At 37.0% G+C, this 21,475-nt stretch overlaps 1 protein-coding gene across 1 annotated transcript in view; it reads right to left on the bottom strand.

Moving 5' to 3' along the window:
- The window catches only part of SPECC1L (sperm antigen with calponin homology and coiled-coil domains 1-like), a 68,199-nt gene that overhangs the window by 27,038 nt on the left and 19,686 nt on the right, over positions 1-21,475 (bottom strand). Inside the window, exons 3-9 of the mRNA XM_010575154.1 lie at positions 19,185-19,344; positions 16,566-18,199; positions 14,562-14,769; positions 7,657-7,730; positions 6,955-7,130; positions 4,966-5,129; positions 3,196-3,287 (exon numbers count right to left, since the gene is read on the bottom strand). Of these exons, the coding sequence (XP_010573456.1) occupies positions 3,196-3,287; positions 4,966-5,129; positions 6,955-7,130; positions 7,657-7,730; positions 14,562-14,769; positions 16,566-18,199; positions 19,185-19,344 (2,508 nt within the window). The remainder of the gene's footprint in view (positions 1-3,195; positions 3,288-4,965; positions 5,130-6,954; positions 7,131-7,656; positions 7,731-14,561; positions 14,770-16,565; positions 18,200-19,184; positions 19,345-21,475) is intronic.

The raw sequence follows: 21,475 nt of genomic DNA, 5'->3' as shown, positions 1-21,475 counted from the left end.
GGTAATTTCAGAACAAACACAGTTCTTCACACATTAAGTAGTTAAGATATGGAAGTCTTTGACACTGAATTGCTCAGAGCCTGAAAGTTTATAAGCTCAAAGCAAAGCAGGACACTCAGTGGTGACCAGTAAATCTGAAACCACATCTACTTCAGAAAGTCCTCCAGCTATGAAACAGAAAAAAAGTACTTGGGGAAAGCAGCAGATATGTTGTCCTTATATTCCTCCGTAGGCATCTGCTTTGGTCCCTCTCAGTGGCATACCAAACCAGCTAAGCTTTGGGTTAACCCAGCAGGGCTGTTTTTACATTCTGAAGAGCATTCTCTTCATACCTCTCTTCCTAAATTGTTCTGCAGTATTGCTAAGCGCTACAGTAAATAACAGCTATGTTCCACTGTGGTCTTGGACCTGAAGCCAGAAAGGGGTTTGTTTGTTTGTTTTCAGTTGCAAAAATATATCCAAGAATCTATCTCCTTATACATACACATATTAACGTAAAGAAAACAAACAAAGCAAAAACAAATTCTCCAAGACTGAGGAAATTCATGACATAGTTGTCCTGGTTTTGGCTGGGATAGAGTTAATTTTATTTCTAGTACCTGGTGTAATGTTATGTTTTGGATTTAGTAGGAGAATAATGCTGATAACACACTGATGTTTTCAGTTGTTGCTAAGCAGTTTTTATACTAAGTCAAGGATTTTTCAGCTTCTCGTGCCCAGCCAGCAAGAAGGCTGGAGGGGCACAAGAAGTTGGGAGGGGACACAGCCAGGACAGCCGACCCCAGCTTGCCAAACAGGTATTCCATACCGTGTGACGTCATGCCCAGTACATAAACTGGGGGGAGTTGGCTGGGGGCAGGGAGGATCGCTGCTTGGGAACTAACTGGACATCGGTAGGCGAGTGGTGAGCAATTGCATTGTGCACCACTTGTTTTGTATATTCCAGTTCTTTTATTATTGTCATTTTATTACTGTTGTTATTATCATTATTATTTTCTTCCTTTCTGTTCTATTAAACTGTTCTTATCTCAACCCGAGAGTTTTACTTCCCCCCCCAATTCTTTCCCCCATCCCACTGGGGGCGGGGGGGGAGTGAGTGGCTGCGTGGTGCTTAGTTGCTGGCTGAGGTTAAACCACGACAACAGTCCAACACAAAAATGAAGTGATACGCATAATTCAGAGAGGGCATTTGTTGACGCATCTGTACTTGGAAAAATCTTTTTTGCAACCAATCCATCTTATCATAACGTCAAAATCATGCCAGTTTCCCAGTAGGTGCCCACATAAATATTTCCCCTGTGATAACATTTAAAAGCAACCAAGATTAATGAAAATAAGCACTGCAACACCCATACAGATATCAACCCTTCCACCTTTACTCAAGATCTTAAACCATGGATAACTTTTATAAGGTCAGAGCCAACAGGTCAACTCACATAGTGACTACTTATTAGAATCTTGCTTTTCAATTGCAAGAGAGCAAAAACCACAGACAAAAAATGTAAAAAAAAATGCATAGAACACAATAGTAGGAAACAAGGTAGCAATATGAAAACAAAGAAAAGATGATGCAAATTGGTTTTGAACCCAACCCCCTTCTCTCTTGAGCAGAAAATATTCTTTAAATGCAATTTACATAATTGAGGTCACAAAACCCAGTTGCCTTCTGGATAATTACAAATACTTCCAAGAAAACCACCTATCTTCAAAAAGACAATAGAAGCTGTTTACATTTACACGCCCTCCCCTTTGTTTTTCAGGCAATGTTTCCCAATAATGAGTATCCAGCTGTTAATGACTTGGTTCTATACCAGAAGTTGAATTCAAATTCAAGTAATTCTGGCAGATCGAGAACATCAAACAAGAGCTGTAAACCTGAGCAGGTTTGCAGTATTCTAAGAGATTACTTTGGTTCGCGGTTAATTTACAGGTAAATAAAGTGAAATAAGCCTTAGGCTTCATCAAAAAGTCTTCTGTCTGCCAAAGCTCTGGTCTAGCCCTTTAGAACATGAGATTAAGTCTGCCTCTTCCTAAGAGAGCACAGAAATAAACAGAAATATAAAGACAGATCAATAGGAACAAAGCATCTGTCAGAGAACTTGTCACATTTAACCACTTTAGAAAACTGCTGTCAAGAGTGACTGAGTCACAGGAAGTAGCAGAAGCTCTCACAAAAACCATTTAATTCTTTCTCCTTGCTTTGAGGCTATCTATTTTTTTCATGAAACTCACTCTTAAATGAATAAAAACTGCACTAGTCTGAGCACAGGAGAACAGTCAGTCTGTTCCAGGTATTGTTCCTTGAGCACTAAAAGCCAATATGGATATAGATTCTTCCGTTCACACAGAGAGGTTTATTACCAAAACATTATGCTGACCTATAGTAAAAATGAAGCTTTGGTACTCCTGGTTAGCAACAGGAGAATTACTGATATTAAAGGAGTAAAACACGTAGTACATTCTTTGATTGTACTTTGTGAATCTGGTCCCAACCTCTTTGTCCTTAAACTTGTTTGCTTTTGCCAAAATCTCACTTCGCACAGCTAGTGAGATAATAAAGCCAGCAATGGTCCATAAAGCTGAGCATTAGAGTACTGATGATGCAATCTTAGTGTACCTACGCTCCTGCAGCAGCTGAACAAATGGACAAAGCTTCAGAGGGGACAGGACAAAACACACAGTACAATCACCAACTGGCCAAACTCTCAGTCAGTACAAAATGAACAAAGATAATAATTTCACAATTATTTCATTACTCTCTGGTCAGGTCTGATATTGAAAGCCCATGCAACATGGGATATATTTATACTGATGATTGCTGACAGATCTCAGTCCATTGCCTGAAGGGGATTACTGCTGTTTCCGTGCCAGGCACAGGACTAAGAACTGATGAACAGCAACTCTAAAACTAAGGAATGCAGATAAAGTTTTCCTCCCATGCTTCTCAGTAGCACAGGAATAGTAATGGTTGGGAATATTTAACAAGAACTTCCAAATTATGCCAAATCTTGTATTTACAACATGGTTCTCAGTGAAAGACTCTTTTGTTAGACTGAACATTTTAGTAATTACTTACTTGAGGCAACGTTTTATCATTATTTCCCCACAAAGTCAGCCATATTTGTGTATTACCACTTCTAGTTTCACATGCTCTTCTTTACAAAGAAGGATTAAGTGCAGTCATAAAACACCTACCTGCATAGGGGATACAGCAGCAGCTGGGGGAGTTTTCATGGGACTTGGACTCAGGGGAGTGCGAGGAATTGTGGCAGCAGCAGGGCTTGGAACTAGGAGAAACACAGAAAGGAAGCTATCGTGAGGCATTGCACTGTTTTGCAGTGAAACAGGAGACTGGCTGTTATAGCAAACTCTTGCCTTGTACTTTACATTACTGGTTTTACCAGATCACGTCTTTCAGAATTTCAATTAGTAACTGACTGCAAAATCATTTAAAAGTGTGCCTACACATTTACTCCTCTGTAATTACATTCATTTTCTGTCTTGAATATATCATCTATGGTAAAAACCTAAGTTTACTGGGGGTGGACAAGGCTAAGGTGCAGGGTACTATTACCCTGGCAAATGTAAATGACGGCATTAGCAGTTCTCTGATCTCCAGATAATTAAAGAGATGGTAGCAGGCACCTGGGTCTGCCAGTAAGACAAGAAAGATAACCTATATCATCTGCTTCGCCTTTCTAGTTTCCAGTCAAAAGTCCACAGGTACTAGATATTATATTCCTGAAATTTTGGGATTAAACAAATAGCATGTTTAGAAAGGTAAAAAACCAGACAAGTACTGAATTGGTGAATCAGTCATCTGATTATTTAACAGCATGATTAGACATGAATGCTGAGGAAGAAGGCAGATATTAGCTTGAAATAAAAGATTAAAAAGAAGGGAGAGGGGATTTATCATTTCACCAAACTAACTCTGGCAAGAAAGCACCTTCATCCAGTAACAGATTAAAAAAAAAACCTTCTAAATTAACGCTAGGAAAGAAAAAAACTGTAAATACCTATGAACAAAGAGAACAAGCGTGGAAATAGAACCATTTACAGAATCGCCAAATAGTACAGAGATGCTTCCATACCTTAACAAATTTTCAGGTTATAAGCAATTAAAAGTAGATTTGCCATGCACAGTATAGTACTGTGAGTCTCCCTGGTGATATTAGTCTACTTCAGGCCAAGCCCTTTTACATCAGAGACTTACAGTGACATTATTGTAAATGAAATTCAAAATCCAAAGACCCAGCAAGGGAAGTATTTTAATCCATACAAGGTCTCATATGCAGTCAAAGCTAAAACCCAAATGTTTCTCATTTCAGGATAATTACTTGGTTTCCCTATTCTGCTCATCTATAGAGAAGGACAACAGCACCTGTTTCCACAGTCAGAATTATAGTAAAGTCCGTTGTCTCAGCAGTGAGATCCCTTTCATTTTAGAAAACATTCCCTATATCTTTTAATAAGTGACACTGGCTGGACCTTATTTTTAACCTTCATCAGCACTTTGACTATAAGAATGTAAGTTATTAAGAGAAACAAACTTAGCTCTAGCTATTACATGGCTTTTAGAATGCTTAATTTGGCACATTAAGTTCACATTTTAATAGTCAGGCTGAAATCAGCTGTGCTTCCAGCTATAATTATGCATGTAATATATGTTTATGTATTTCTAATATACAGGAGCATTGAATCAAAGCATCTAGCATATGAGTCATTGGCAATGCGACAGTAAAGAAAAAAACAAAGACAAGACAAAGAAAGGATGCTTGCACTTAACTGCAGTGAACAATCTGTTGTGCAATCTAGCTGAGGTTGGTTTGTTTTAGCCAACACTTATAGGTCATGACAGTACAATAAACCAACTTTGAATTAGCTAAGCCATTAGAAGTGTCCATGTCAATATACACAAAATCGTAACTTGGTACAGCTACTACACTGGTTGAAAATAATTACCTTGGGAGGCACTGTCAAATGATTTGATGAGTGTTTTTACAGTAGGAGTTGGCTCTGAGGAGGTGGATGATCTGCGACTCAGGCCCATTCCTTGTCTCAGAGCTGCCAAATCTCTCTCTACAGCATTCATGTAATTGTACACTCGACCACGTTCCTCTTCCTGCCTGAAATCAATATGCAGCCCAATTAAGGCATTTAAAAAACATTTTTAACATGCAAAGTCTTAAAAAAATCAACACAAATTTGAAGCCAAATTAAAATCTATGGTCCAGATTGGTCATTACATTAACCTATTTTTCTTTCAGTGTAATTTAGAAATAGATTATCAACCTAAATAATCACTGTAAGTTCTTACTATCTGTCAGCAAGAGAGCTTAAGCACCAGGTGAAAAGTCTATCAAATCAATACTTGATTTAAGGCTTAATTCTTGCTCCCATCTCTCACACATACACATGTACACATGGATGGAGAAAATTGAGCCTTAAGGATTTCACCATTTCACATGAAAATAATCACCTCAGAGGGGAGAATTTTTTTTTCCACCTGCATAAACAGAAAACAATTTAAATGAATACTAAGGAGGTAAGAATACATTTATGGCATACATCTTCAGGCAGCATATGAATCCATTTGAAAAGAAAAATTAGATTTTTAGTACGGATTATTTATGGTGGTTATTGTATTCAGAATCACACACAAGACAAGAATTGAAGCAACCTATTTTCTACAGTTTGCAATAATTAAACATTGACTGATTTTTGTTTCAGACACTGTTAATAGACTTTCCTACCACCTTCCCTCCAATACAGTAGCTATACCACTTTCAAGGAATCTGATTCAGTTGCCTCTTTGTTCTTTGTTTGCAGTGAATCAAATGTCAAAAGATGCTTGTGTATAGATAATAATGAATATACTGAGACGAATCAGCAAGCCAGTTCTACCTTCAAAAGTGTAATTGTAACCTCAAAGGTTCACTTGCAAACAGTAATTGAACAATTACAATTCTGGTTGAAATGTATTAGTAAGAATTGTTCATATTACTTAGTTTGGTGATCTTACTTCAGATAAGATGCCTTACGCCCACCACTTATCCATCCAGGTAATTTTCCATTTTCAGTGTAACCAGTCTGCTCTTCCTACCATCAGCTTTTCCCCAAGTTCCATAGCCTGCATTATCTCATATCCTACTGGATACTGGGTTAAGTGTCATGTATCCTACAAAGTGCCCATCCATGCGGAAGAAAACTGTTTCATATATACACATCACAAACATAATTACTGTCATTATAAGCTATACATGTATTCAATCCTCAGAGACAATGTAGTCAGGATTCAAATGGTGCTGTCCAAGATGTTCCTATTCTATGCATTTGAGGACTTTAATACTTCTGAAAGACATATAATTCAGTTTCTAAATAACTGTAGCACCTAATTCGAGCCACAATACATCACAGTTTGAATTCTTTTTATTAAAAATGTTTTTATACACAAAGCATCTCTAATTTTTCCCAGAAACAATTATCAGTGGAATGAAAACAGTACAAGATATATGCAGAATTAGACAAAGGTTTCTTCTCAGGTAAAAATCCAGCTGTATTTTTAACCATACCAAAAGCCTTGGCTGCTAATAAGAAATATTAATGATGGTACAGAAAAGTCAACACTGCTTGTTCTTCGCACTGAGGGAAGTTAAATCATGTCCAGCTGTTAAATGGGAAAAACCCGCCACTTCAACCTGGTTTTGCAAAAGCGCCAAATTGAATATTCTTGGATGGATTAAGTATACAGTATAAAGAAGCAAATACTGTTCTTATAAGTTTACCCATTTTGGCCCCTGAAAGCCTGCATATGGCAGCTTGTTGAAATACAGATTCTCAAAGTGAGAGGATTTACAAACTTCCGGAGTCTCAATAATAGTTAAGATAGTGGATTTCCAAAACTGTACCGCCCCCACAAAACAGACAATATCCCTGTTGTCTTTTGCATACTTGCGTGACTTTATTTCCTCCAACTCTTTAGTGAGCTTCTCATTTTTCTCCTGAGCTTCATGTAATCTACGCTTCAGGTCTCCTATCTCTTCCTGGGCCTCAGACTTTATATCATTTGCTATAACCACTGCAGTCTGTAGATCAGCCTGGAACTGACGCCATTCTGCTGACTCCTCCTATAGGTAAATAAAACTTTAAATTGAAAGCAGCAGCAAGAATTTTGAAGATAAAATTAAGAGTTATCCTTATTATTCATAGTTACCCTACGCTGTTACAGGGAACAATTTACAGGAATGACAAAGGCACTCATCTCTGGCATTAGGCATAACCTAACTTACAAGTTAAACTGAAGAAGATTTGCTGGAAATAACTAGACTTCCAAGGTCATTAATTTGTTTTGTAGAAACAAAGAAAATGTTCAAAGTGGAGGGCAAAAAAATTTAATATTAAACTATGCATCAGAAAATATAGGAACATTTTCTCCTAAGCCCAATGCCATATCTTTGTGACACTGAGAATTTTTCAGAATTTAATTCTTTAGTGTCTGTACATTAGTAAATATATTCCCATATGATGCCTGTCTCTCAGAAACAGTTATTTTAATGGTATTACATGTAACCATATTACCTTTTCACAATTTCACATGCAGGTCTTATGACATTCCAAGTTCACAATCTATTGAGTTTTTAGGTTTTAACCTACCCGGAGTCTCCTGTGAAGATTCTTTATCTCTCTTTCCATGTCATGCTTTTGGTCCTGCAGTTTTTTAACTGTATCTGGAAAGAAAGTCAAATTCTCTGTAAGATCTTAGGGATCTATTTACTTTAAAAAAAAAAAAGTGGAAGAAAACTGCAAATGCTTTTAAAAACTTAAGAGAATACATTTTTATAACCAAAGCCATCTGGAGAAAATTAGTATGAGCAGAAATAATTTGACAGAGAGTGTCAATAGCTACATACTTCTCTATGACTGGTGAGGGGAACAGCATAAGCAAACTCAATTCTTATACAAATACCAGTCTGTTCTCTACATTTCACAGTATAAAAATGACAAAGCAATAACAAAGAGCAAATAAACAAGGTAGGTGATTTAACATGGAAGCATCCTAAAAAACATGGATGGTCTGGGGGTTTTCCCCCTTCAAACATAAGCTGCAGCTACACGAAGCCTTTTGATTCACAATTTACTCCCTGCCACAAAGCAGCTGACATAACACTCACAGCCATGCCTTCAATGGGGATAAAATTCTACTCGTGTCCTCAAGAATCTTACGTTCTTGTCTATCGAGATACTATTTGAAGTTGAAACAAGCTATATTTACAGCAAAGGGACAAACAGTCTATGAGATCATGTTATGAAAGAGATGGTTCTCTAAATCTGTCAGCAGCTATACAAAAGGGTACGCAGCTTGATCACCACAACTCCTCATGTGGCGTCTGACAGACTGGCTACTGCAATTATTATTCATTTGTTACTTTATTCAATACACAAGGACAATGTGATTGATTACTCCATTCTTATAACTAAGCAACTAATGAAGAAGAACACAGCATAAATTTCTAATTAGTGTGTCACTTCACTGATCGTTGGATTCTAGGATGTTTTATTTCTATAGCATCATGTAGCTATTTCAAACCTGTAAAAATGATGGACCAACTGACTGAATGCATTTTTTTGGTTCAGGTTCATGATTCCAAGACCTGCTGGAAACAAGTATTTTTCCTGTACATTAGCAATGCTCTTTCCACAAAAAGATTGAAGGTGCCTAATACATTTAGGCTGTTCAAAATACAAAACCTTGGCAAAAAAATCTATGGAACTGCATAATAAATGTCTGAATAGTCAGAAGATAGATGTATACGTTCATACAAACAGATTGATACAGTAGAGTTTTGTGGCTCTCATTTTCTAACATGAAAAAACTTTCCAGTGCTTTTATTTGCAGATCAGGTCTCAGGAAAAGCATTAAACCAGGGTTTATTCAAAGTCACTTGTTCTACCAATACTACCAATGTCCTCCCAAATAAGTTTATACCTTCATACTCCTTGACTTTTGGGAAATGGCTTTTCTTAACAATAAAAATGAGGCTATCGCAGGCTAAATGGAAAACAGTAAGCATTTAAAAAATATTTAAATCAGATGTAACAAAGCCTAAGAACAGATTTAAGCTGATTTATGCTGATGTGTACATTCAGAAGCCTCAACTATGCTCCTAAGAACATTTCATTTTTTCAGCCATGGAATTCTTTTTGGTTTCTTCATCCGAAGTAATTCTTGAGTTTTGCCTCAACAGTCCCAAGTACAGAGGCTTTTAACGCCACAGCTAATTTCTTTACAAGAATGACATAAACCTCAGCTGGCCTGAAAACATGATAACCTTTCAGGCTTGGAAAAGTTGAAACACTAAAATTAGACAGATTTTTCTGTATTTATCTCCTTCTTGTAAGACTGCACATTTTAACATGCATCCAAGCTTTGAAGATAAGCCTAGCAGAGCGAGCCACTCAAATCTCATGCTACCATGATATTTAAGCAAAGGCCTCTAATTTTCAGCTTGTCTCTGTGTACACAACTTGTTTGAGCTGAAGTCAGCACTGAGATGCCAGCTTTAGATTAAAGTTATAAAAGTCGCTCCCCCTCCCCACCTTTTTTCCCTTTAAACACATGCTAAAAAAATCCACTGCAAATTAGGTAACTTTCAACAGTGACAGCAAGTCAACATGCCCTAAAGAGCTTCCAGTAGAATTTTGAAACAAAATCTAGTGGATGACCATTTTCTCTTTTGAAGACAGTTCAAAGAAAATGTGTTTTTAAAAATAAATTTGTTCTACTACTAAAAGCAAGCTATAGTTCATCTAAAAATAACCACAAACCAGAAACTATAAATGCATCCAGAGTTAAAGCTTGTGTAATGCCATTGTTTTGAGCTTTTGTGAGATATGAAACGCACCATTAAGTTTTAGTATATTTATGCTTTGAAGTAAAACACAATGGTCTGAATATTCTGCAGTTACTATAAACAATACAGAGCACTTTACAGCAGTTGTTGGAAACAGTCTTCTCCCCCAATCAATTGAAGAGATTTAAAAAAAAAAAAAACAACCAAAACCCACTGAACTGAAAAGAACTAACAAATTGCAACTGAATTTGAAACGTAGTGAGAAGTTAAGACTAAGATAAGTGATTTCACCTCTTACATTCTAAGCCTAAACTCCATTCTTTGCATTGTGTCACCAATTACAGCCTGAAAATTCAAGTAGTCAAAATAGGTACACAGGCAGCAATTCTCTGTACAGCTGCCTTGTGGTATCCTTCCTTTCTGCATCCTCACAACCTCCACGATTCTTCTCTAACACACACAAGCCCTTCCCACCTGTATGTGCTGAAATTTTCAGTATGGTAGGACAGGTACTTCTCTTCTACCATTGTCCAGTCTCCTCTTTTTAAGGAGCATAGACAAGAAAGATGATTAAAAGGAAAAGTAACTATTGTTTAGGGTAAGTGAAGAACAAGGAGACCATTCTGATGAATGAACAGGATAATAAAAAATGGCAAATCAGCAAGCTGCTTGTGTTTTACTGCAGGATTCATTATGTCTACATTTTACAAAATGGTATTGATTTAAATCACAGTTTGACAAGGTCCTGCTTTTTAAAAGGTAGAAAAATAAATTATGGGAAAGGCAGACTACAAATGGTGAAGAAAAACATTATAACTAGGGCTGGAGGTGGGAGGAAGAAACTAAGATATCATCTGAATTTTGTAAGACAGCCAGAGAAAAAATATCACTGTATTCTGTATTTGTAACTTTTACTAACTATAATTAGCAGTTAGAATTTATCACTACGAAATAAAAATGAGTATCAACATTCAATTGTTTAATTTCCATAGTCTCTGGGGAAAAAAGGGGGGAAAAGAAAGGAAAAAGAGACTTACAGTATTCAGATACGCATAGTAGTTTCAAAACATGACAATACCTGATAAGCAACACTAAATCACGTAATCCTGACACAGGCAAATCCACAATGGACATTCTCGTAGTTTTTATACTAGTTACATTGGTTTGCCTTATACTAGGATAGCATTTCATTTTTTTAGCATAGAAATGGCTATCCCAGTATAATCACATCTACATAGAATAGTGCCAGCATTACAGTTAATTTAATAATTATAGCTTCCTTATATAAGGAAGAGGCACTGGTTACAAATACACCAACGCTTAAGCAATTTGCCTATCAATCTTGCTTTTGAGCTCATCGCTGTCAGACAATAGGTCTATACAGCAAAAAAGCTGAATTTTTTAAGGGTCTAACACTAGCAAAAAAGAAAAAAAGTACTAACAATTAGAAGACTAACATCCAATTAACTTCCAACACTATGGTACAAAAGGCCTAAATATGGCAACGTAAAAATTTAGTTTCACAACTGCTGTCAAGATCCTTTTCAAAATGAGTTATAGCAGAATTAAAAACGAACACTGTCAGCTCCATAAAAGAACTATTTATTCACTGAACATTAGATACATCAACCTTCTTGCTCACCTACCCTTGTCCAAAAAATTTACTGACTTAAATAGTTACGGACTAAGAGAACTGATATGCTTAGCACATGTACCTTGTGCTAAGTGAACATGCAACGAGTATTTTCAGGCTTTAGAAGAAACACCTGACAACTGATAAGCTAACCTACAAATCCCAATTTCCTGCAGATCGGGAGACAAAGTTATCTGGAAAAAATTCTCCACAAACTCTTATTAATTGCTTGGAAGAATAATAGGTTTCTTTTTTCCCCTGACAGCTTGGCTGCCTGACTGCTGAAACTTTTTCCGAAGTCAGAAATGAAAACCAGAGGAAACACGCCATCTAGCGCAACGCCCGTCTCCCCTGCCCACTGCCAGCCTGCCCTGCCCTCTCCCAGTCCCTCACCTCCACTCCAGTACCTGCAGAGGGTTTTGGATACAATACAGAAGCACTATGCTTAAAGCTCCTTATCCCACCAGGAATGAGTTCAGCTCCTGCCGCATCTGGATGGACATCAGGAACATACTGTATGTTTTCAATCAATGCAATTTGCATCCTACTGTCCATACCAAAGACATCCCATTTTTGCAGGCAGACATTAACAGCTAAAATGTGACAGTTCAATATTCAAATTACTGTGAAAAATTTTTCATTATATATGTTCTTTATGTTTCTTTTTGGTGTTTGGAAAGCCCACAAGGAAGCATTCCCAAAGTACCACTGCTAGAGCACTTCACATCCCTACATTACTAGTTAGTGTTGATTAACCATGAACACTCACCACCTCATTTGTGAAGCATCTTTCTCCTAACTGTAAAGTCTGTCCTTTGTGAATTCTTTAAGTGAGAGTCTTCCATCACTTATCACTTGTCATTTACCAGTTGTCTGGCCATCACTTTCATTCACCCAGTAACTTTTCCGTTAGGCAAATTCTCTCCTTAAGGGGTGAGTTAGATTTCCTCATATTTTAAAATCTAAAATAAAAGTTCACTAAAGAAAACCTTCATGGATTTTTATTACATTGGGTTATTTAGGCTGAAAAAACACCATTCTTCTAACAAGCGCTTTAAAATACCTAAACCTACACTAGTTTCTCCACATTTAAAAGCACAGGCATTAGACATTTGGCTGACAGACTACCAGAACCAACCAAAAGTCAGATCAGCATAAGATAGCTTACTACTAAGATGTGTTTTTCTGTCACTTTAATACAAATTATTAAAATTCTGTCTTTTATATGTTGTATGTACTACCTCCAAATCTCAGTTTTTCTGAGATGCTGTTCTTTGCTGTCACTACTTAGAGGCTACCACCAAGAAACTCCTGTATGAGGTTTAATTATGAACCCATAACAAACGGTGTTTTAAAGTGGTCAGAGAAAAATATTTTTTTCAGTTTATACCATTCTTTGGGTGCCATCCTTTCTTTCCACCACTAGATGCCACTCTCCTTCCTGCCTATAAAATACTGATTTTCTTCCCTAAAGGATCATACCAGGCCATCAGCCAGTACAGCTGAATTTTCCAAATTATTTCAAGAGCGATGAACAACAAAGACTGTCGCAATTTTTGTTGAAAATTTCTGCCCAGCTAGAGGTTTGTCCACCTGAAATTTTACCAGTTTAAATGAAATATCTGACAGCGGTTTTGTACCCCCAAAGCAGAAGCATCTAAAAATTAGAGCTGCCTTGTAACCAGGTATTACTAGGCAGACACTTAAATGTTTACTTGACTACGGTGCTGTTTTCTATATGAATGTATTTCAGCTAATAGACAAAACAATGCAAGTAGAAAAGTGTTCAACCTTTTCAAGACTTTGCTACAAAATTACTTCAGGAACAAAGTCAGAGCCACTGACCATGTGCCTCAGCTCCTGCTCCCAAGTAAATGTCTGTCTTTTGGTTTTGGAACAGAAAGAGAAAAAAAAAATTACAGAATAAAAACCTAAAGCAATTTTGTAAAGAGAAACAGTGATTGTCTTTCAAGATAAAGAAGGGTTGCTTAGGGAAACCAAGCTGACAGCCACATGTCTGAAGGCACTGAGCTTCAGTTGAATAAACAATTTGGCTTGCTTAAGATACTACCTTTTCTTGATAGCAGACCAATTTAAAATCCTTTCTATTAATATTTGCCTTCCTGTTAAAAGGCATCATGCTTTGGTTTTTTTGCTATCTTGTTCAGTCTTTGTATACCATGGAAGAATACCAGATATTTGAATTTTGCAAGCAGCCCTGTGCAAATACAGCTTGCCACGGTACAGATGCCCAGGTTCTTATTTAGATGGAGACTAATTGCAGAATTCCAGCCTGTGGTAGGAATGTCTGAGTAGGTCTTGGAGATCAGAGAGGGAACTAAGGCACAGAGAGCTAGACAAGTATATAGTAAACATGAATTTCATTATAAGCCCCAACCATTTCTTTTACGGTGGCAAGAGTCAACAGATAAAGTTTTATTCTAACTTCCTTGAAGTTTTTCAGATTCATTTTTAGGTTCACAGATCAGCTTCATGACTTGAGCAAATCTACACAGAAAGATATATAATACATCCATATTGCCAAATCAGCTCTAACATTTGTAACTTTCAGGGCCTCCATTCACACATTTCTCTACTAAAACCACCTTTCTTTAGGTAGTAGAAATAATTAATTATAAACATTCCCAAGCTATCTGGTAACTCCTAGTACTTGGGCACTCAAAAGAGAGAGCGTTCTTAAAAAAAACCAACACCAAAACACGAAATCAATCATCCAGTCTCCAAAATGCCCAAGGAGCACACTACTATTAAGCCTGTAATTACATGTTCTTCTACTTTGAAAAACAACTTGAAAACAGCATTATCAGATGTGATATTTATTCTCAATTCACAGGTTTTCACTCCCACACCAACTGCTACCGGGACTGGAAAAGCAAAGCCAACTTGATTTTTTTCCCCTGATGTATAAGCGTTCTGCAAAGCCCAGTCTGACTTTAATTCAGACATACAAAAGACAAGTGAAAATATTTTCACTATCACAACATTCTTAAATTATCTACTTCAGCTGTTCTTAAATTATCATTTCTCTCACAAGAGAAACTTGTAACACTTACTCTCCAAATCAGATATGATGAGATTGTCATGAAGCTTCACAGCACGATGCTGCTCTACTTCATCCTCCAACTCAAAGATAGTTTCTTTCATGTCACTTCTCTCAGTCTCTTTTTCATCTAATTCTGTCCGAAGTTTTTCTAGAGTCACATTGAGATCCTCAATTTGTTTCTTGGCTTCTTCTTGGAACACTCTGTATTCATCTTCAACCTGAAAAAAAAAAAAAGTATCTTATCATAACTAAATTGGTTGCATTTTAAAACACACTTTTAGTTTTTTACTACTGTACTTGTAATATATTTCTGCAACCATAAAAAAGTATGGGACAAGAAGTCAAGTGTAAACCTTATAAAAGTATTGTTCTAGTGCAACTATTTCCCTGAGCCAGAGTTAAATTCTTTTATTCCCAAGCTGCATATATGAGCATTCCCCAGCTACTCTAACAGCAGTATCCTGTATTCAAGTGGAGCAACAATACCATAGTACTAAGGCTGTGATTTCATGAGCAGCTGATCCAATTTAACATCTAGCTGCCATTGAAAAGGGAGGTGTGGAGGGAACTCTTTACTCTTTCTATCCCTTGCAAAAAAAAAAAAAAAAGCTTGCTCTACTCTGTGCATCAATTTTAGTGTTTGGTGGACCTATGATGATTCATTTCCTTAATCAAGTAGCAAGATTCACATTTGTGTGTGAACTGAATTAAAAAAAAACAGGGAAAGGAAGCGGTAGTAGACTTCTCCCTTTCAGGAGCAGCAAGGCTATTTTTTTTCTGCCTCATGAAACTGCAACGTAAGTAATAAGCTGGGATCAGAGGCACAGTAACATTAACCCAACAGCAAAAATAGGGTGTCAGATAAACAAGAGAAATTAGGTCATGGCTTAGGGTGGGTCAACACAGGCACCAATTTTAATAGACAAAATGCCCTGCTTTAAATCATCTGTTTCACTATTTTTTATTTTAATAGCACTACCCAACTTTAATTACTAAAATTATATTTTTTTTTTTTTCCCCCTCCCAAATTAAGTTGATTCTAACTGGCTGGTGATCGTGACTAACATGTTGATTTGCAACTAATATGTAGTTCAGACATTAAATTTGGCATAAATTTTCTCATGAGGAGGATATACCTTTAAATGCATACTTAAAGTTATTAAATAAATTTTATGATTCTTATTTTTATATTAAATTATGGTAAGTGCTTTTACTAGATAAATTAGTTATATCTGAGTCAAAATTGCTGTTCTAGAGCTAGAAATATACACTTCAATCCAAAGCCCAGTCAACACACAAGCTGTTCCTGGATGGATCATTAGTAAAAAACCTATGCGTATTTGCCATATTTAATAATAATTGTTTAAAAGTTTGTCGATTTTTTTCATTTAAAACTAAAATATGTATTTGGTAAATTAAATTAAATTTGGTTAAATCTGTTTACCTCAAAATTAGTCATTTCTTGATTGGAGAAAGAAGACACTTTTCTGATTCCTCTACCATCAGTTTATTCTAAGTTAACTGAACCTACTTGAATAAGCTGAAACTTCAAAATATTCTCTCAACACCTGTGAAAGGTCCTACAAGTCATCAACAGCTGGGTTATCACTTCAGCCTTTGACTCCCAGTACTTTCTCAGTGACATCCCTCTTCTACCAGTTTGGTACTAACTCCTCAAAACTCTTGCAGAAGGCATGCAATTTAAGCACAAAATTCATACAGTATCTTAAATACTGTTTAAGTTTGGCCCTTGAAATAAGTTGCGGAGTTTAAATACCAGTATTTTAAAAAAGTAACATGACAGTTACCATGTGGCTGAATGAATCCATATAATTTTTTAAAAAGCCTCCGTCATTTTCATAACAAAAGTTAAGAGAAAGTAATCAATTCTAACACTACTGCAATCTGATTAACCTCAAAATTAATCCTTTACTTCTAAAAGAACTACAGTGACCAACAGCAAGTCATGGTGTATATAGGATGTTAAAATACAACAGTTTGTTTTAAACACTACCTTAGCAATGGCATCTTGCAATCGATTGGCATCATTGCGAGTGTGTGCCAGCTCTTCTTGCAGACTACTGGCCAATGTCTCTGCTTTTTCTTTATCCAGCCTGACACTCTCCAGCAAATCTTGTATATCTGATTTATCTCCAGAGTTGTGTATAGAATACAATTCAGCCACTTTTTGCTTTTCATGCTCTAACTGAGCTTTCAGCCTGTTCATCTCAATCTGGTCACTGGCTACTGTGGCTTTGTACTCCTCTAACGTAGATGCTATCGCTGTTTTGCTTTTCTGCTCTGACTCAATAATCCGTTCCATGTGGTGATTTCGTTCTTTTAATGCCCCTATCATTTCTTGGGCCTCCTTGTTGTCTTGTTCTGCCATCTTCAAAGTGTTGCTCAAGTGCTGCTGAACACCTAACAGCTGCTCTCGCTCAAACCGAGCGTTCTCTGCAAGGTCCATATAACGTTGCTCTAACTCCATGTAGCGACCACTTTTCATATCTTCATCAATTACATATGAAATATGGTGTTCATCTAAAAGGGACCGAAAATACTCAATCTGACGGCTGAAGTGTTCCAACTTGTCACTTTGCTGGCACAAAGATTCCATGAGGATTACTTTTTCCTCTCCAAGTCTTTCATTCTCACTGTTTAGCTCTTGCGTTATTTGTTGCAAATCTGCAAGCTCTTGAAGTGTGGCTTGGAGCTCTTCAGCTGTACTGTGTTGATTCTCTTCCATCTGATGTATCCGTTCTGTCAGACAAGCTACGGACACTTCACTTGCATTGCCACTGCTTCCCTTCCTAGATCTTTCTATGCTTGGTACACCTTCAGACTCCGAAGACGACGGAGCATCTAAGGCATCATCACTTGATGTCAGTGGCTGATAAACTTCACTGCACTCACTGTCTAAATTATCCATGGAATTACTATGTTGGTTGTCCATCAAAGTGTTTTCATCCTGACTTAACAAGTCTTCCATTGATCCAGGAGCAGAACCTTCCACTGAAGATGTCAGAGTACCACCACCATCACTGTGGTTGCCAGCTGTAATCTCTGGACTCAAAGACTGATAGCCGAAGAGTTTTTCAGAGTTGTCCAGCCTTTGTTCCAAAGAAAAGCCTAATGCATTTAGCCTGTCTTTTAACATTCGATTCTCATTCTTCAGCTGGTTGAGCTCTTCTCGGATGGCAGTGTTTTGTTCCTGTAACTGTAGCAACGTAGACTCTACATCAGTTGGCTGATGGACAACAATGGCCTCTTTTTCTTCAGATTTTTCATCACCTTCAAGTTGATCTTCGTTAAGTCCCAGCTGAGCACGCATATCCCTTAGTTCATTCCTCAGATGCAAGATTTCCACATCTTTAGTTTTTGCTAATGTCAAAAGATCATTCACCTTTGCTTCCAATGCAGCTTTGTCACTGATTTGATTGTCTGATTTGGACTTGCTCATTCGAATATCTGATTCTGGGTTGGTACGACTACGGGAGCGTTTTGCCAGTACCGTATCATTGGTCCCCTGTCCAGTCAAAGGCAGCTTTTTGCTCTGGCTTAAACGAGAACGATCGCGTATTCTTTCTCTAGAAGAGCTTGACTCTTTATTTCCAGATGAAGTGCTACGCTTAGTTGTGGAACTTGTACCTGTATGTTTTTTGAAAGTTAGGAACATTAATTTAAAATACAGTATCCGTAATAGAAGACTCTGTATTTTGTATCAGCACTACAGTGGCTGATTTTCTGAATGACACTGGTAAATACATTTCATAAAATACATTTAGAGTAAACATTTATACAGCCTTAATCATGAATCAGTGCAGTTTTATTTTAATTGATACATGCTCTACCAATTGCTATGCTTTACCAGTATTTTGAAAATGAGTTAGACCTTAAAGTTTAACATTTGCAAGTTTCTTTTTTTTCTGTCTTCAACAGGTTCTGACAGATTGTACAAAAACTGCAGCATTGCTATTCCTACATGTTCAAATTAGTCTCTCTTTTCAGTAGATTTGAATGCAAGCTTTTAAATGATGAACTGCATATTATGATTCCGCAAAGTGAAAGCTAAGGTTTTTTGTATTTCCATCTCATTTCATAAAGACGAGGATAGATTATTACTACTTTATTTCCAGATGCTTTACAGCTTTGCAAGCATTACTGAATCCAAAACATAGCAATGGAAAGCAAGACATGTTTCCATCCATATTGATAATACACTAAATAATTTCACTTTTCTGAACAGTTTCTGAAAGCTTTCTTGCTTTATTTCTACAAAACAATACAGAATGTCCAAAATGTTGACTGCAACAAGTGATATCTTAAAGATTTAGTGCTTGTGGCATGGATTTTTTAGACAAATTAAGTTATTTTACACAAATCCGTGATTCTCTAGATTAATTATATCATCTAGTTTTATATAGTAGCTGCATAATCAGTACTGAAAAAAATAAAAGGAACACACTCCAAAAAGGCAATTACATTATTAAAAAACAGGAAAAGAGCACAGGAGGTGTTTGATTTGACTGTGGCCTTACTGACCACTTCATTAGGCAGCCTGGATCCTCAATACATAACAGGAAAATAAAAAGTCACCCAACTACCATCTTTAAGGATCAATATATCCATTTACCTGCAATAGTTTTGGGTTTATTTTCCAGACTGTTCATGGTTGTCCCTGAAGCTGAAGATGCTGTTGATACACAAGTGCTCTTCTTTGCCTTGACACCATTGGTCATTGCCACTCCACCGCCACCAGCCATCCCCGCTAAGAGGTCATCATTACTCTTAGTCTCAAAGAAAGGGAAGAAGCAGCTTTAAGACAGCTGGCTGAGAAGTCTGCATAGCCAACATTTCTCCTGTTAAAGATTCCATCAGTTTAAAAAGTACATATTTAACTAGTCATGTGTCTATGCAAGAATGTTGAAAAATACATATGCACTGCACTGTGCAGAGTTGGCAAGTTGAAACTGAACTTCAACTTCTTACATAGGATTGACCATAGAAACTGAGTCTTCTCTCTCCCAGACAAAATGATTAATGTTTTAATACCAAGAAGGAAAAAAAGAAAATTAAGGAAAGCACAGTAACACAACACAGTGTAACACTTCTCAATTTTGACTGAAAGTTTGCTTAAGCATAAAAATTAAGACAATTCTTAGATAATTAAACCACCAGATACTGGGAGGTTAGTATAATGTCCTTCAACAGAATATGATCAAGTGTTTTCTGGTGGACAAGTTCACAACAAAAAGATCAAACCAAACAACAAAAAACAATCCAACATTAATAGAATAGCCTTTCTAGCTCAAAATACTAAGCTACAAGTCACTAGAGACTAGGACAGTATTCAGAGGTAGGAAAAAAGCCACCCTCACCATATATCCTTGCCTTGTTTTCATGCTCTTTACTAGGCACTCTCAGAGATGCGATATTTGTCTGATGGACTTTTTGTCTGACCTCGTATGATCATTCCTGAAACTACTGTTAGCCACAAACGCTGCCTGGAATGTGACAAGGCAGTAAGCACAGGAGTCTCAAGAACCAGATTCCCAAATAGAGAACCCATCTTTCAGAGTAAAGCAAACTCCAGAAATACTAAGTTCTTAAGTATTAATTGGCAGACTTTACAACTCTTTAAAATGCAATTTTTTCAAATGACAAAACAATAAAAATATGCTAAACATTTTTCCCATTATAAGGGCAAGAAAAATTAAAAGAAAACAGCTGTGTTAGCAGCATTCCTTGAGTAACTGTATTATTCAGCTGTATAACACATTTGAAGTCTCAACCAGCATCCCAGCTGAAAGGCAGTGCTTGGGAATTAACCAGTTGCTTTTCATCATGACTTTCAAATTCTGCAGGTTTATAACTTATAGCTTCCATACATATTCATGTTAAGAACTATACGCCAGACATTATGATTCTATACATGAAGAATGAAGGTACACTTGCTTAACTAAAAAAGAAGCTGCATCTCATTCCATTCTATATAGTTTGTTTTCGCAAGTGCAAATTTCAGAACAGTTAGGAACACTGATCACAATATCGTGGAAAGGGCATGGATGGGATTTGTGCTATTTACAAAGAACAGCAGCTGCAAAACAAAAGGGAGCTTGGGAAGAGAACATATTTGTTCTGCATGCAGTTGATAGAAATACAGATAATTTACAGATAGAAACAGGTATTTCTAATGGTAAAATCCTTTAGGACAAGAACGTGTTTATTGAATCATGTAGGAAATGGTATAGCCTTCTAAAAAACTTTATAAAAAGTTGGAAGAAAACACATTACTCTGAGGCTCTAGTTTGATGTGCATCTAAGCTGGCTCTTCTGCTGTGAAAAAGCCACTATTGTTCTATCCCACTCTTGTCCATGTGCTTACACACTGTGCTGTGTAAACCGAAGCCTTTTCAAAGGGCTCCTTCCTCCCAGGAGACAGATCGGTTCCTTGATCTGCTATGTTGCACAGTCGTGCAAAACTGCAGATGCAATGTAAGTACCAACAGGAAAATAAAAAAGTTGGAGGGCTAGAAATTCAACAAAGCCCACACTACTCATGTGGGGAGAAGAGTTGAGCACAAATTGCACTGTATGACAATTCTCCATTAACCTGTAATCTAATCAGATTTCATATCTAATCTATACCAATTTGGTGGGCATGGGGATACAGGGGGAGGGAAACAACCTTGTGATGCAACTATCACCTAAACCAAGGTATTACAAAAAGGCATAGAATGGGGATTTTCTATTTTGCTACTGAATCTGCCAATCAGCTGGCAAACATGATAGTTCAAATGGACTATTAGCTGTCAGCATTTTTACCCTATTGAAAGAGTGGAGAAATTAAATGTATTGGGTTTGTGTGGCCAGGTTTTGCTAGCGGGGGGGGGTTACAGGGGTGGCATCTGTAAGAAGCTGCTA

Source organism: Haliaeetus leucocephalus, unplaced genomic scaffold (genome assembly GCF_000737465.1).
Source record: "Haliaeetus leucocephalus isolate CR32 unplaced genomic scaffold, Haliaeetus_leucocephalus-4.0 Scaffold13, whole genome shotgun sequence".
Lineage (NCBI taxonomy): Eukaryota > Metazoa > Chordata > Aves > Accipitriformes > Accipitridae > Haliaeetus > Haliaeetus leucocephalus.
Note: the sequence above shows the minus strand (reverse complement) of the source record. Positions and strands in the feature narration are given on the sequence as shown.